The 16,721-nt window shown below is 40.1% G+C and overlaps 1 protein-coding gene across 1 annotated transcript in view; it reads right to left on the bottom strand.

Annotated features, from left to right (window-relative positions):
• The window catches only part of LOC143153753 (zwei Ig domain protein zig-8), a 431,922-nt gene that overhangs the window by 142,231 nt on the left and 272,970 nt on the right, over positions 1 to 16,721 (bottom strand). The window contains exon 6 of the mRNA XM_076325263.1: positions 14,285 to 14,462. Coding sequence (XP_076181378.1) covers positions 14,285 to 14,462 — 178 coding nt within the window. The remainder of the gene's footprint in view (positions 1 to 14,284; positions 14,463 to 16,721) is intronic.

Genomic DNA, 16,721 nt, shown 5'->3' with positions numbered 1-16,721 from the left:
CTCCAATCTTTGCCGATTTAAGCGAAAGCATAATTAATGCAACTGAGGCGTTGTACGAAATATTTTCAACGGTCATCGAACTCTCCGAGTTTATGAAATAAATTACGACGAGAACGTTTCTGCTATCTTTCGAAAATTACACGAAATTTTCAGCAGAGTGTACAATGTTTTGAAAACGACAAGGTTCAAGGTCACGTTACAGATCACTCCATTCGTCTTTTAATTTCTTTCCATGTTAAGTATTAGAGTGCATCGTTCTTAAAATAGGAAACTATTTTGTTTCAATCTTTTTCTTAACAGTTCGAATAATTTTTTATTTCGTTATTTATAATTCAATTATTGCGTTCTTTTTCATTGCAAACATTAATTCATTGTATAACAGTTTAACGCACAGAAATGTATAGGATGTATATATACATGAAAAACAAATTTTATGATTTTCAATAATAAATTGAAACTGCTATATGACTTTTATACATATTTGTTTCTCACTTCCAATTTGTTTCCCTTTTTAGAACTTTTACACGAAACAAAGAACTCCTGTACATACTCCGTGGACTATTTGTAGGATTTATTTTTTACGAATGCATTATCCTCGTGTTCTAATTAATGTAATGGAGTCGGGTTGAAAATTATACGCGAGAAAGTATTTTGTATCGTGTCTTTATTTGAGTCTGATTCCGGAAAAATTTAATTCTGCAAGTTGCATCGTTCTATACATTTTCAACCTATGTTCTTTGTTTCATTTTTTTCTTCTTTTTGATAGCCTCGAAGCTCACCCAAAACTCGGCGCGAAATATCAGTCCCCTGAATCTCAGCTTGCCCTCAGCAAGCAACGAGCACTTCGAATTTAAAAAAAAATATAAAATCGATGGCCTCGAATCTCAATCTCGCCACAAAACTAGACGCCAATGATCAACCCTCGAGAATCTCAACTCGCCCCTATCGACGAGTACTTGGAGTTTTAAAAAAAAGGAAATCGATGGCCTCGAATGTCGCCACAAAGCTCCACGCGAATGATCAATCTTCTGAATCATAGCTAGTCTCTATCGACACGTACTTCGAGCTTCAAAAAAAAAAGGAAGAAAATCGAAGACCTCGAATATTCGCCGCGAACTCAATATGAAAGATCAACCCCTTGAATCTGAACTCGCCCCCATCGACGAGTATTTCGAGCTTTAGAAAAAAAAAGAAAAGAGAATCCATGACCTCGAACATTCGGCGCAAACTCTACGTCGAAAAATCAACTATTTGAATCTTAACTCGCCCCCATCGACGAGTATTTCGAGCTTTAGAAAAAAAGAAAAAGAAAAGAAAATCGATGACCTCAAAAATTCGCCGCAAACTCAACGCCGAAAAATCAACCCCTTGAATCTCAATTCGCTCCCATCGACGAGTATTTCGAGCTTCAAAAAAAAAAGGAAATTGATGGCCTCAAAAATTCGCCGCAAACTCAACGCCGAAAAATCAACCCCTTGAATCTCAATTCGCTCCCATCGACGAGTATTTCGAGCTTCAAAAAAAAGGAAATCGATGACCTCAAAAATTCGCCGCAAACTCAACACCGAAAAATCAACCCCTTGAATCTCAACTCGCCCCCATCGACGAGTATTTCGAGCTTCAGAAAAAAAGAAAAGAAAATCGATAACGTCGAATCTCGCGGTAGAACTCAACAACGAGAATGGCACCGACGCGCGGGAACTTCAAGAACAGAGCACCGTTCACTGGCCGCGTATCGCGCAATCGTTTACCGTACACCGCGTTAATCGTGCAACAAGGTTTTAATTAAGTCGGCCTTAACTTGGTGAAATTAACGCATCAAGGGGAGCAACGGCGCGAGGGCAATCTTGTTTAAAGTCGCGTAGTCTACCTGAATAATTAAGCGGTGCGCGGCGTGGCAGATTATAGAAACCAAGGCGCGGGAACACCTGGAATCGGTTGGATTAAGTTTCTCACGCTCGTGGCTGCCGTTCTGCACTCCCCTCTAATCTGACGCGGCGTTATCGGCAGAGTGAAGGACCGATCACGGATTGCGTAATAGGAGAACCGAACGAGCGATTGGGACACGCGATGGTTCGATCGAACGTCATTTATTTACAACGCTGCGTTTGACGCCCTCGGTTAAACGATCTCGGTTAAAATGGCTCTCGGAGGGTAAATCAATGTGTACCGGAACAGTTCGGATAAATTGTGCGCGCGCAACGATCCTTCGAGAACAGTGAGTCTCTTTGAAGAAACGTTACGCGAATCGACGAAAGTTCACCCCTTTGGAAACGCATGGCAAACGCCCCACGTTACCACGATTGCCCTTTCCTACCCTAACCGGGATTCGCATCCGTTTCGAGCGCCGCGCGAAGAAATTTCCTCGGTGGGTCGTCTACTGTTCGTCCACTGAACGATTTCAACCTGTTATACGTTTGTCTTCGACACGAACAAATCCGTTTTCGAATGTTTCTTCGATACCTATCGAGGATTCGTGTGTTTCGGAGTATTTTCATTAGTTGCGCAGGGGTATGGTAATTCTGTTTAGATGAAGCGATTCTGTTCGTTGATCGGTGAGAGAATGTCTTGGCATAAAGGCACTGAAATATGAATATTTTAATTAAGATGGTTTGTATTTTCAGACGGAGAATACTTTTTATTTTCAGAAGCTGTCAGTATTTTATTCCGATTTGTTTAGAATCGTAAAAGCGATCAAAGAACGTTCTTTCGGAGTAACGTATTCGTTCTTCGATCCCCTTATTCTCATACTTTTATACATCGAATGATAAAATGTAACAATCGATGTAAGGGAAACGATTCGAATCCATTAAAATAATATGGGAATTGCAAGTGACGATTGCATTGTTTTATTTATGGACTGAGTAGACATAGTCGGAGAAAGATGGATCTCATCGAGTATATTAATATATTTAATCGACGTAACTTCATCGACTAATTCTTTCCACCCTCGTTTAGATAACACTAACACGCGAATAATTCCTTCGCGCGAGAAATTGCTTTCATCGAGTTTCCCTTTGTTAAAGTTTAATTACTTTCCGTGGAAAATCTCGGAGAAATTTTCCAATATTTGTAACCACGTAATTAGCGACGAAACAAATTATTAAAAAGGGAGCAAGAAAAACGGAAACGATGATAGATTAACAAAAGCCGCGGATCGGTTTACTATTAAAGCGATTGACGCGAATTTTCCTCGAAATATTTTTGTCGCGGTTAAACAAAAAAAACAAAAAAAAAAAAACAAAAAAAATTAAATCCAGAGATATCGTCCGGAAACGGTCTCGATTTTTTCATTAAACGCGACTCGATTGGTCGTGACAGAGAATTTTATAACTGTCGGCGCGTAAAGGTAAACAAGATAAAAACCTAGCAACGAGTACTGTTTTTCGCAAATTGATTGTCTCGGTCCAATTGCGCGTTAACGGCTCCCAGACGTTTAATTTTATTCAATTCGATGTACTATCGATACAAAATTACACACGGATTTAAATAAATAGTCGCGGAAAAGTTTCGCGCGATCTCAACGGAAACCATTGGTAAAAATACGAAGTAGTGTAGATTAAAAAAAAGAAAAAAATTCTAAGGAAAAGATTGCTCCCGGACAGTCCCAACTGACTTACAGATCGACCCAGATCCATCGGAATCGGTGAGTTTGCGTCGCGACGCGTCAAAAGTGAGCCGTGATTGAAAATAACGAAACATCGTTCCGAATCCATGGCATCTGTTCGTTCCTGTACGAGTATTGTCGCGCAGCCCACCCATAAGCATTACAATATACCTACGGTGCGTCGCCATAGGCACTACCTAACCCGTACCTGGATGTACAGCTGCCGATACGTGTCGGATAGCCGAAAATCGAACCTCAATCGCGTCTCTTTTTCACGAATTTATTGGAAACGCCGTATGTATTATTCAGAGTTCCCCTCGTCCCTCTCTCTCTCTCTCTCTCTCTCTCTTTCTCTCTCTCTCTGTCTCGACAATCGTGAATAGAGAACAAGCCCCGTGCGTCACGTGTCGGGGCACAATAATCGAGCGCTTTTGGGGATGATTAAATTTTCAACAGCTCGCCTGACAGAATTCCCTTTCTCGAGAGAGAGAAAACGAGAGAGAGAGAGAGAGAGAGAGAGAGAGAGAGAGAGAGAGAGAGAAAAAGAGAGGCTCGCTGCATTCATTACCACGGTTCCCACTGATTTTTGCCCGTGCTCGTTCCGACCGAAATTCACGTTCAACGATGCTGAAGGGCGCATTAAACCCGCCTCCATCAGCTTCAGCCGCGCCATTGTTCTCCAAACGAGTTTGGCCGTGAAACAGTTTTATACTTGGACTCGCGGAACGGCGGATCGTTGTTTACGGTATTTATGTACATAGGTTGGAGGAAGAGGGACAAGGAGAGTTGGACGATTTTAGGAGCCGAAAACGCGGCGCGTAACGTTTCAGGGCGAGAATCGCGCTCCGTGGCTGAAAATTATATGGCAACGCGCGATATAATTTTGGTCAATGGTTCCGCGACGTTTTCTAATCCGTTACCGTGGAACGTTCGTGAACTTTCGACTGTGAAATCGCGGCGCGCGAATACTTGCGCGACGATGCTGTTCCACGGAGTGGAATTACCGTGTTTATTCTGTTACCGAAATTTCAAGTCGCATTAAAGGCTGTTGGCAGAAATTCGGCTGCGTGCATGCGTGCACGCGCGCACACGGGTAAACAATTTCACTTGAGCGGCACGATGTAATTTCGTGCCGAATAACTTGCCCACGGACGGTTAATCGAGAAAACTGTTTCGAATTGCGCCGGTGTCGAGATTTTCTAATTAACGGATAAACGGGAATAATTACGCGAAACCAACCGGTAACGATAACAGTGTGAAATTTAACGACAGAGAATAAGCCGATTTGGTAAGAAATATGTGTATTTAACGAAGAAGGTGCCGCGACGCGCGATTGATCCTCGATTGTCATCGCGTCCTCGCGTTTCTGATTAAAATTGAACAGGGTGAAGATCGATACGTACTGTTCGTTCGCGGGAAGAAGGCTAACGAAGGTTTACATCCCCGTTCTAGTTTACGGTCTGCTAGTTCCCCCACTTGTCTCTATTGGCTGCTGTCGATCTTCGTCACCATTCTCGGCCAATAGCGTCGATGTAAATAATGGTGGGGTAGCTAATAGACTGTGAACATTCGTTAGCCTTCTTTTCAAAGAGACAGTAGACGTACGAAAATTGTATTTCTAAAGAAGAGGTGTCTGAGCCTAAAATATGTCAAACTGAACGCGTAATATTCGAGCGATTATTGAATTCTGCTTGTTCGGTCCACGCGTTGTAAAAACGTTAACTTTTCTCAATTTTTTATCGGCGATGTATAATACAATGGAAGTGGTAAAAATTAGTAAAGAATGTGCGGCAATAAACTGATGTTTCAAATCGTCAGTTTTCTTAATTATTTTGCAGCTCGATAGAGACTGATATTTACGTATAATTTGACTCAGTTGCTCCGAAACGGTTATCAATAATTACCGAATCACGTGGTGATAAGACGATGCATACGTTAACAATACGCTAACACTCTTTCCGCAAGGAGAAGGTATCATTTTTCCTGTCGTAACTTTCCTTCGGTAAAGTCCAAGGAATTATAATCGCGTCGTCGCTTCCTAACTCGAAAACTTTCTCCTTGATTTTCGAATCATTTTTTCCTGTCGTATCCTCTCGAGAGTAATCTACTTTCCTCGTCGCGCACTGACAGAGAATTTGGAACAACCCTAACGTAACACGAAACTATAAAGCTCCTTTCGCACCTTGCCAACTAGCGTTCTTTCTATATTGAAATCCTTGTGCTCTCAGTATGCAGGTAGCATGTATACTCACGGTGATAAATTTTATATAAACCATTGGAAGTCCCTCGAGAATTAAGAAGTAGCACTTTCGACGACAAGGAGAATCGTAACGTGCAGCTGACGGAAATCTATGAGAAGCAACCGAAATTCCTCCGTGAAATTATAGACCTAGATATTCTCAGGGTTACCTAAACGTACCAAGATGCAGTAACCCAGTAGGAAACCTTCGGTGGATCTGCAACCAGCTATACGGAATCAGAAGCTCAGGTGGCACAGGAGTCGAATACACAGAGGAGTCGTATCAATCACTATCTAAGAGGCTCCTGGGAAAACAGAGCATTAGTTTCCAGGTTCCTTCATTTTGATACCATTTAATCTTGCAGAGGAAATATTAATGCGGAGGGTTACGAATTCACCAGCTAGCTTTAATCAAATATTTCATTAAATAATAAAATCGATTCGATGTTATTTCACCCGTATATTATACACGAAGGGTAAGAAGTAATTTTTGTTATCCTTTCCAGAACACTCGGTATAGGAATAATGTTTGCAGCGAACGTTGTGGAAAGTCTGACGAACAAAGTATTTCGTTGACTTAAAGCGTTGCATTATACATAACCTGTTACATCGTTAAGATGTATTCCTTAATCGAAACTTGCTTGTTTCCTTAGAGTATCCATTGTAGTTCAAAGGGTGATTTCATCCCTCGATCTTGAGTTACCGTGGCTAAAAAGATACACGTACTTTGTTTATGGTTGCTTTACGAACTTGCAACGTTTGGAACGCTCGAGGAACGCTTAATCGTAATTCCACGGTAATACTCCGTAAAAGTAAAAACTCTTCGTATTTAAATACTTGAAAGCGAAATATTAAAAGCAAATGGAACCGTGTGCGCGAGTCACGATCGCTAAAAACGTATTTTGTCGCGAAAACGCTTTCAATTATATCGGATAAGCAAACAACAGAGTCGACAGGATTGTTATATTTTTCCCTTTTGTTTATTTCGATGTATCGTGTTCCACGAAACAAAATTTAGTCTCATAAATTAATTGGATCACAGAGTCTCGAGAGTACGTATACATGCATATAGAAACGAAATACGTTTGGCGAGTAAGCGAGCATTTTGTATCGCAGAATCATTTGCGCGACGGTCACAAATTGGCATTAAAAAAAATTCGCCTCTTTGCATCTTTCATTTCGCGAAATATCAGTTAGAAAACATGCATCTGCAGTATCGTTTCCCAACTCCGGATGGACAAAAACTATTTTCCCCATCCGTTTACTGTCCCATGTTCAAACACGGAGCCCGGTAAAAACATTTCGGATACTCTGGGAATTGTCAAGCTTCCGAATCATTGTTTATACGTAAACGTGGATTTCTGTCTCCGTTATTGTAAAAGCATAAATTGCGGAGGAATGGTCGGATCCTTCGGCGAAATTAAAATACACGATCTTTCTTTGAAGAAAATACAATTCGTTGAGCAAATATTGTACATCGAACGTGTACGATGGACGAAACAACGTCCGATTCGTTGATAGTTTTTAACGTCGTAAGAACGTTTCGAATGAAAATATATAAATTTGTACGGTTTTGGTTTGTTCCTCGATATCTTCCATCGTTGCGTGTGTCCGTACACGAACGAAACAACGAACAGTTCTATATTCTATGTTTCTCCCCTTTGTATGTATTTTGCTTCGAAATACGTTGTTCGCTATTCTTCGTCTATTTCTGATTACTTCACTCGCACGTATTCGAGGTGAGTGAACCGAAAAAATTCGATTCGATTAAAATTAAAATTTATTTCGTCGAACATCATTTTTTACAACGTCGAACGGACGAAGCTGGGTAAATGGAAAAAAGGGGGAAGGGGGGAAGGGGTATCGGTAAGCTGAAAGTAAAATTAATGAAAGCTCCTCGTTCCTCGATTCGTATTATTTGCGATTATTTCCACTCACGAACAGCGTGGCCGAGAAAATTAAAAAATGGAGAAATTCTCGCCACACCATTAGGTCGTGCGTCGTTAATGAAGTTTAAAATGAATGCGCGCTTGATATTATTGATCATGGGTGGGTTAAAAGCGAATTGAGCCCTCCAAGTAAATTGTGAATTCGGATTTGAACGCTGAGCACCGAGAACGTTATAATCGAGTTACGTGCACACTACGCGTCCAATCGGACGAAAAGGTTAATAAGGCCGCGTTTCCATCGACAGCGAATCGAAAGGTGAGATTGAGGCGATAGTCGTGTCGCTGTAACGTCCAAGAACGAATATTTCGAAACTGGTCTCTCGTACGATGTCAAGGAAACGTATTTCCTTCGTAAGAATTGAGAAACAGATTTGAAAACGTACACTTTGCACGCGTATTTTCGATAAAAATAAAATCGTGTTTATAGTTCCGTGCGTTCATACCTGTGTCTATTGATTGGTTCGTCGTAGCACGGTTCTGTTTTCAATTATCTTCCAATGTAACGTATTCGACGAAACATCGCGATTCGCGATATTAAATTTCAATATTCCCGCTAGGTTCGCGTTCAATTTTAACTTTCATTTTGTATCAAGTTCGACGTATTACGTAGCGAGGTCGATAGGTGAAAACACGAAGAATATTTTAAGGCCACTTCGATGTTTTCATGAATCGAAATCAACTGTAAAATATGTTTACGGTCCGTCTTAAAACTTTCAGTAACTTTAAAACGTGCTCGACGCCTTCACTTAACGATTTTTCCCAATAAAACGCCAATTTATCTCTCGAAATCGCGTATACTCTAGCTTAGATTCACTTCGTTTAAAGCTCTTTCTGAAATAAATCGTTTTATACGTTAAATTGTACGTCACTTTGTATAATGTTGCAACGAACAAAATTAAAGTTGAAAGATTTGGTAATATTTTCGTTGGATGTAGTGGACTGATTATAATTAATAAGTACGTCCAAAGATAACGAATATTATAGTTCCAGAATAAAATTATTTAAAGAAAATATGTTTTCATTGTAATACTCATTTGTACAATGATAAATGGAGCCAAAGACGAACATTGTATCAAATATTAGAGAAAACAAATGGATTATAACTTTTTAGAGAAAACAAATGGCGTATAAATGCTGATATTATTTTCTTTGGAATTAATCAAAGAGAAATAACACATTCAGAGCACGGTGTAAAGTGACGAAATGTAGGTTTGAGATTAATTTTGAAAAGTGCAGGAGGAAAACTCTTATAAAACGCGCTCTGCTATGAATACGACAATGCAACTGTATTTTACGACTCTCATAATAGTTCATATTAACGTTCCATTTTTGTAGTCGTTCCGAACGTTTATAGCTAACGATCAAGCTTTATTGTTGTTACTTTGTAGGATTGCGTTTCGTTTCCGTTATTCGGATTTAAATATATGCGTGTACATTGTAATCGTACTAAATCTAAAAAGATATTATTATTAAACATTTTTTCAGAATCCATTAATTCTAAATCATACTAACTAATAAGTATCGTTTGTGACTAATTGATATGTAACGAATAAATTCACTTTTAACGTTAGGTTTATAGCCGACGTTCGTAACAAGTTACTGTAAGAAAATAACAAATTTTGCATATTTATTATTTGATGCGAGCGTAAGGACTTCTATTAAATTTAAAAGGTCCATTTAGAAAGGTAGCGAGGCACAGCCAGATAAGAATTGAAACACAACAATAGCGAAAAAATAAATTTACACTCGATAAAAATTCACGAGGGAGAATTTTCATTGAAAAATTCTACCATGGAACAGAGTACTTCAATTTTGTCATTTTAGGAATCAATGTTTAAAATTCTCTCCGCTACGGTTTAATCCTACGGTACACTGTTTTTAAAAGTTTACTGCACTTTTGTTTCTCCGAAGGAAAATGATGTCGGAAATGCAGGATAAATTGTCTCTAATTTTCTAATAATTTTAATCGCGTAGAAACATTGATTCGTACACTCACAATTGAGCATTTACATATGTTAGACGTGTACGATTTTTAAAGAATCAACAAATACGAACCACTATCCGTGCACCTCCAATACGAGATTATTAGTGTAAACATAATTTCACGCAAATATGAAAGTGTAATTAATTAGAAATAATCGCTGTGAGATTCCAACGAGCATCGTAAGAACTTTCTTTACTTTTTCAAGGCACTCGACAAGTCGATCGAATTAATAATATCGAAAAAATCTTTATTATCGACAATCCGTAACCAATATTTGAAACAAGAATGCCCGAAGACTAGACCCTCGAAGCATATTAAAGAATCGAACCTACGCGAATAATAACAACGACCAAACAAATTATTAAATTACGATCATTTCGTATATATTATTCAATTCGAAACTCGAAGTTTTCCAAAAGATTTTATTCGCACTTTATTTTCTCCAGAAATAATAAATTCCAAGTTTTAATGCATCGCTGAAACAAATACAAATACCTGAAAGTACTGCAGTTAAATTAAAAACTTCAAAGCATCTCATAAAACGAACAAAGTTATGAACACCTCGATTTAATACTTTTCCACGTACGCGAGTAGAAAGTATCGTTTTCCACGAGAAAATATACAGTCACGTTGAAAGAACAAAAGTGCAATTGCACTTTCCAGATGCATCGTTTTAGTTACGAAAAGCGCCAAGTCATAAAGAGGTAACATTATGCATTCAACTTTGACTTATACCACTTTTACCTACATTATATCAGAGGATACCAGCCGTCCCTATTGCCATAATCACCTTCTACACGATACTCGCAAATTCAAAGTATAAACTTTACACCCGAGCAACACACGCCAACGCAAACAAAAAGTGTCGGTAAATATTTGTCCAAAAACCAATGCTTTCCCTGCAGTAAAATGAACATTTTATTTGTCGCAAGAACGGACCAAATTTTGTATTTTTATGAACGAAAAAATTCAAGACGCGATATTAATTTATACCGACGGAAAAATGACACATTGTTAATAGACTTTGCTATTTAGTAAATATAAAGTAAAATTTGTTATTTCTCGTTGGTTAAAATTAGTTCCATAGATTGTTCTATATATTTTATTATATAAAAATGTACGTGTATCTAAATTTATCAAAATGTTTACTCTAATGTTACAATGTGAGCATATCTTTCTTATTCCTATCGACACCTAACATCATTCCTTATTTATTTTTGCGCCTCTCAAACTTACAATTTCCCAAGTTCCTACTCTTATTCCTTATTTTATTATTATTTTTTAGTTTCCATTACGATACATTCTTTTTATAGAATTTATCAGAAGTATTGCCCGATTTTCCAAAAAAAGACCCACGAAAAACCCGGAACCTCGAAAGTCGGGATAAAAAAAAGTTACTCCTCCATCGCGTCGATGGTTGCGTACCAAATGTTTAATTATTACCACCTATTACCCGCTCGACCGAACCGTTTGGCGAGTGGCGCGCGAACGCACAATTTGTACCGCGAATTTCCGAACATTTCGCGCACGCTTCGAATTCTTCCCACCTCCCGATGCGAAATTAGTGACACGCTGACCGCGGTCTAATAACGTGTCAAATCCACGATAATCAACGATTACAACCGCCTCGGTGAGAATTCACGTGCTTGCAATATTGCGTCAGGTACGAAGCCAGGGCTAGCATCGTTCAATGGCGATTCGCCAGAGCCCCTTTTTGTTGCCGCTACCAACCGTCGAGAAGAAAGCCGCCCCCGCGAAATGACAGCGAACGCATTAACGAGCCCCGGCCGCAAATCGATTTATCGAGGAATCACCGTGATCGAAAGGCAGCTCGCCACCGCCCTGGGGCGACGCTAGTAACCGAACGACGCTATTTAAAATTCATGAATTCTGTCATATCTATAACCAATTAGGTCACACACGCCCGGCGACCGGCGACCGCCGCCGGAGCGCTGCCAGTTCAGAGAACTTTAATGAAAGCCTTTCAAAATTCACCGAACGTTCCATTCTTTATCGGAGCAATTAGAATCCCCATGCAGCCTGCATAAACTATCGGCTGCCGGCCAACGAAATTACTCGAGTGCCCGCAAACCATATCTGAATACGGGCCGCGCAGTCAGATGTTCCGCCGATGTCGATTCGCTCTAATTAAAAAAGAAGAGACACGCCGCGCCGACGTCGGAGCTGGCCCACTGTATGGAAACGCGGGTACTCTTCGAAACGTCGCTCGAGGTGGTCAGAAGTGAGCGATACAGCGTATCACGGCGAGAGATACACTTGGTTCGTGTATCGTTGCGCGTGAGAAGTTTGCTGAGTTCCTATAAACTAAGGGTCACTTGTGACGCGACTGTTATAAAAAATTGGACACTTTCGAATTCTACGATCTACGAAAACACTTTTTGCGTTCGAGGTGGTCAGAGATCCACGACAAAGCGTATAATGGCGAGCGAGACACCGGGTTCGTGTATCGTCCCGCGTGAGAAGTTCGCTGAGTTCCTATAAACTAAGGGTCACTTGTGACGCGACTGTTATAAAAAATTGGACACTTTCGAATTCTACGATCTACGAAAACACTTTTTGCGTTCGAGGTGGTCAGAGATCCACAACAAAGCGTATAATGGCGAATGAGACACCGGGTTCGTGTATCGTCCCGCATGAGAAGTTTGCCAAGCTACTATAAGCTAAAGTCACTTGTGACGCCACTGCTACAAAAAATTAGACACTTTCAGATTCTACGATCTACGAAAACACTTTTTGCATTCGAGGTGGTCAGAAGTGCGCGATACAGCGTATGACGGCAAAGAATACACCGTGGAGAGACATAGGGTTCATGTATTGTTGACGCGCGAAAAGTTGGTCAGAGTACCTTAAGCTAAAATGGCACAGCAGAGAGAGAAGTCTACTGGCATCACTCGTGACGTAAGTGTTACGCCCTTACACGGATACAGTGTCACTATCAGCCGACAAGGGATGATCACCGACATCGGAAATTCAAAAAATTCTAAAACTTTTGGTATGTAGGAAATGTATACCATGTCATCTGTAGACCGTACGAGATAGAAAAAAAGTTTTCAGACGAGAAGTTTTAATAAAATTTATCGGATGTTCGTCATAAAGTCAAGAAGGGTGCATGTGCTCGATATTAACGTTCTTTGCGAACGTTTGGTGCAAGTACCTTAAATATCGCGAGCGCTCATAAATTTAGATCAGTCGTTGGGAAATTACCAACGTTGTCAGCGATTAATTAACAGTTGACGAAAATCAATATAAAACGCACGATTAATTCTGTTTGTTAGGAAGATACTTGTGTCCTCTGGCTAAATTCTGTATAATTACTTTCAAGAATATTTCAAAGAATATCGTTCGATAAATATCCGATTAATCGAATCGAGTATCTCGGACCAGTAAACCAGAAATTGTAATTCGCGAAAGCTTGCGTTTGCAACCGTCTTCCGATCGATCGACAATTTTTCATGACACCAGAATGTACGTAATATTGTTTACGAAACGAAAAATGTTGCAACGTTACGTTGCAGTACGTTCTCGCGTTTGTTCAATAACTCGTTCTTTTAACGCGAACGAAGCTATTGTATTAATCAAGATACGAAGCAACTCTGACCAAGATAAATAGAATTAATTGTTTACGTTCCCTTCGCAAAAGTTATTCAAAGTAAGCTGTATAAACTTCGATGCATCGGTATTGTCTCGTCCTTGATTGTGTTTCAACCGGTAAAGGGCAAAAGCCACTTCAGGCTTCGGCTAACAAACTGTAACAACCATTCTCACGAGCCACCAGCGTTGTCTAAAGTTTAACAAGAAATTCCGATTTACAATAGGATACAATCAGAATACCTTGAAAGTGCTTGAACCTCGGAATGAAATTCATAACTCCTTGGGAACTACGAGTACCCGACTTCGTTTAACAAGCCGCCTGAAAACCGAATTCGAATTTTCTTCGTTCGTCGTTGAATAGTATTGTTACAAGGTAATTAGTCGTAGCCTAGAATTACGTACAATAATATGCAACTAATTGAAAAAGAATATTTGTCGAGAGAGTCGAAATCGTTTTCCTTCTTTCTTCTGGCATTTAACACTCGAAGAACCATTGGAGAATGTAAAAAGAAGGAATATTGAAATTTATTTTAATTCGAATTCGGGTCTCTATTAACATTAAACTCGTATTTGCAAACTTCCAACGTTGGTAAATCTCGCTGGAGAATGATCGAAAATCGATGTAACTTACCGCGGTGATTTAAATGCGAAACTAACGACACCACGTGCGATAAACTCCGGAAAATATAACTATTTCCAGCCTCGAGTAACGATCCTTCTGGAGGAACGTCATCTTTAGAAATCTCCATAGATCGAAAGGGACTAAATTTCGCTGCGAGTGTAATCTCGACCTCGTTTCCCGGTAATCACACGAATATCCGTGAAATTATATCCGACTCTGGCGAGCAATGAAATCAATTCCTGTGCCATTAAATCGTATGTCAAGGACTCACCTGATTCCTCCGCGAGTGGTGTCGTAGTTCAGCGTCCGAGATCCATGCCGCCACGTCACGTATCCAGTAGGCTGCGGTATATTGCTGACCACACACTTCAATTCTATCGTGCTGCCCGCTTTATAGAATTTGTCGCCTGCTGTGGCTCCGTGTTCGTCAACGATCTCCACCCTCGGCACTGAAACAGAGATCGGTTCCTTTCTATGAACTCAATTCGCCGTATTTACACCATCGTTCATGAATCTTAAGACACCCAGTGTCTTCAACGAAACTCTATCCCAAGTAGATTACGTTAACTTTGACTTGCTTCCGTCACCGAATACGATTACAGGTACATCGTTAAAATGAATCGTTAAATTTGATCGAAATCGTTTCAGCGTTATTTATATACGACGAGAGTTATTAACTTAAAGCTTCACAGACACTTTAAATATTCCAAGGAATAATCGATTTTTCGCTATTGAATTTCCTGGCTATCTCGAGGTCTCGCAACCACGAAAATTTCAAAACCAAAACTGTGTTTACGGATAAAATTGAGTTTACCGAATCTCGAGGATCTTGCGAAAAATTCAACACATTTCTCGTGTATCTAGGTAAAGTGCCACGTTACAGTGTGTCGACAGATCAATACGTATAACTTTCTTGAACAAATTTGAAACTTTGAATTTTCCGTGTTAACGTCCTATTAACCGACCTGAAATTCCATATCTTCATTTTTGATACTTAAATATGTGACCAACCCGAAGTTAATATGTTCGAAATGTTTCTTCGATAGACCGACGAAAATACTTAAGAAATGGTGGTCAAACTAAATGATACGTAAACTTTGTATAATATTCCAGGATAAAAAGAAGGGTATTGTAGTATCGTTATTTCAGGATAGGTTTAGGAAAACGTAGCTTCAAGAGAACATCATTTTAAGGATCGTGCACGGAAGAGGGCAATAAAAGAGAAAGCAGGAGTCGACAAGGGTTGGAGCAAGGCCCAAGGAAAAGGTTGTTGAGGACGGGCAGCCCGTTGATGCGTTGGCGAAATTTGGCGAACGAATGAGGGTGCAAAAGAGTGTATGCTGGGAGTGAGGAAAAGTGGATAAGGGCCTTTCCTTTTTCGGAGGGAAAAGTAGTGTTCGGTCGTAAAGCGTTGTATAGAGATGTATCATAGTCACGTCGGTTGCTATTACTTAGCTATTGTCCAAGTATTAATTACTTATAATCAACACATTTTTCCACAGTATTAACAAGAGAGAATATCTGGACGATGTCTGAGCAATTCAGACCGATTCAAGAAGCAGAAGTAATCTACGATTCGTTTCGCACTTTGCGGTAAAACGAAAACGATCCAAGTTATATCCGGACGTTTAATCGCGTGCATCGCAATACGATCCGGGCTTTAGATATTCTCTGTAATAGCTCCATTTCTTCGGTAAAGTTTTACCGAGCCCCACGAGCGTCGAAAACCGGTTCTTCTTAAGTCAGAAGAATAAATACTTTCGCGTCGTTGCCTCAACTTCGCCTGGAGAATAAGTTGTTTCCCTAATTGTCGGTTTGGTTTCAACCTTGCGCAAGAAACGTGCCCGCGCGAACTGCTAACTGCAAGAGAAATCGGTGAAATTTCTCTGCGTCGTCGTCGTGGTCGTCGTCGTTGCACCGGTACGCTGGAAATGGACCGCGAAAAAATCCTCCCAACCCGGGATTCTCGTCGCGTAACAATAAGTTCCGGACGCGTTCCGCGAAGACAGATGCAAACGACGTAAAGAGCGATTTCGTTCGCGCGAAAAGTTCGAGCGCTGTTTCGAAGCGGAACAGAGCTACGCGAACGAGACTTTGAAATCGGAGGTGTTTCTGTATCTGTTGCGGTTCCTTAAACGAGCAACTTACTTAATTACTACCGTACAGAGGCACGAAATTAACACCTCTCGTTCGGAGCACTGTACCCCGATGGTGTTCAGCTTTACCAAACGTTGCTTTTCGAACGAGACTGTTAATAGAGGTGTTCGAATGGTCGAATATTCGAATAGTTCGAAAGTCGAATATTAGAATAGTTCAAAAGTCGAATATTCGAGTAGTTCGGAAGTTGAATATTCGAATAGTTTGAAAGCCGAATATTGGAATAGTTAAAAAGTCGAATATTCGAATAGTTCGAAAGCCGAATATTCGAACAGTTCAAAAGTCGAATATTCGAGTAGTTCGAAAGTTGAATAGCTCGAAAGTCGAATATTCAAATAGCTCGATAGCCAAATCGATTCGAATAGTTTGAAAGTTGAATATTCGAATAGCTCGAAAGTTGATTATTCGAATAGCTCGAAAGTTGAATATTCGAATAGTTCGAAAGTCGAATATTCGAGTAGTTCGAAAGTCAAATAGCTCGAAAGTCGAATCGATTCGAGGCTCGGATTTTCGATTCGATCCGAGAACTCGAAAGTTCGAATCGAAAGAAG

This window comes from Ptiloglossa arizonensis, chromosome 13, assembly GCF_051014685.1.
Source record: "Ptiloglossa arizonensis isolate GNS036 chromosome 13, iyPtiAriz1_principal, whole genome shotgun sequence".
NCBI lineage: Eukaryota > Metazoa > Arthropoda > Insecta > Hymenoptera > Colletidae > Ptiloglossa > Ptiloglossa arizonensis.
This window is presented reverse-complemented; position numbering and strand designations above follow the sequence as displayed.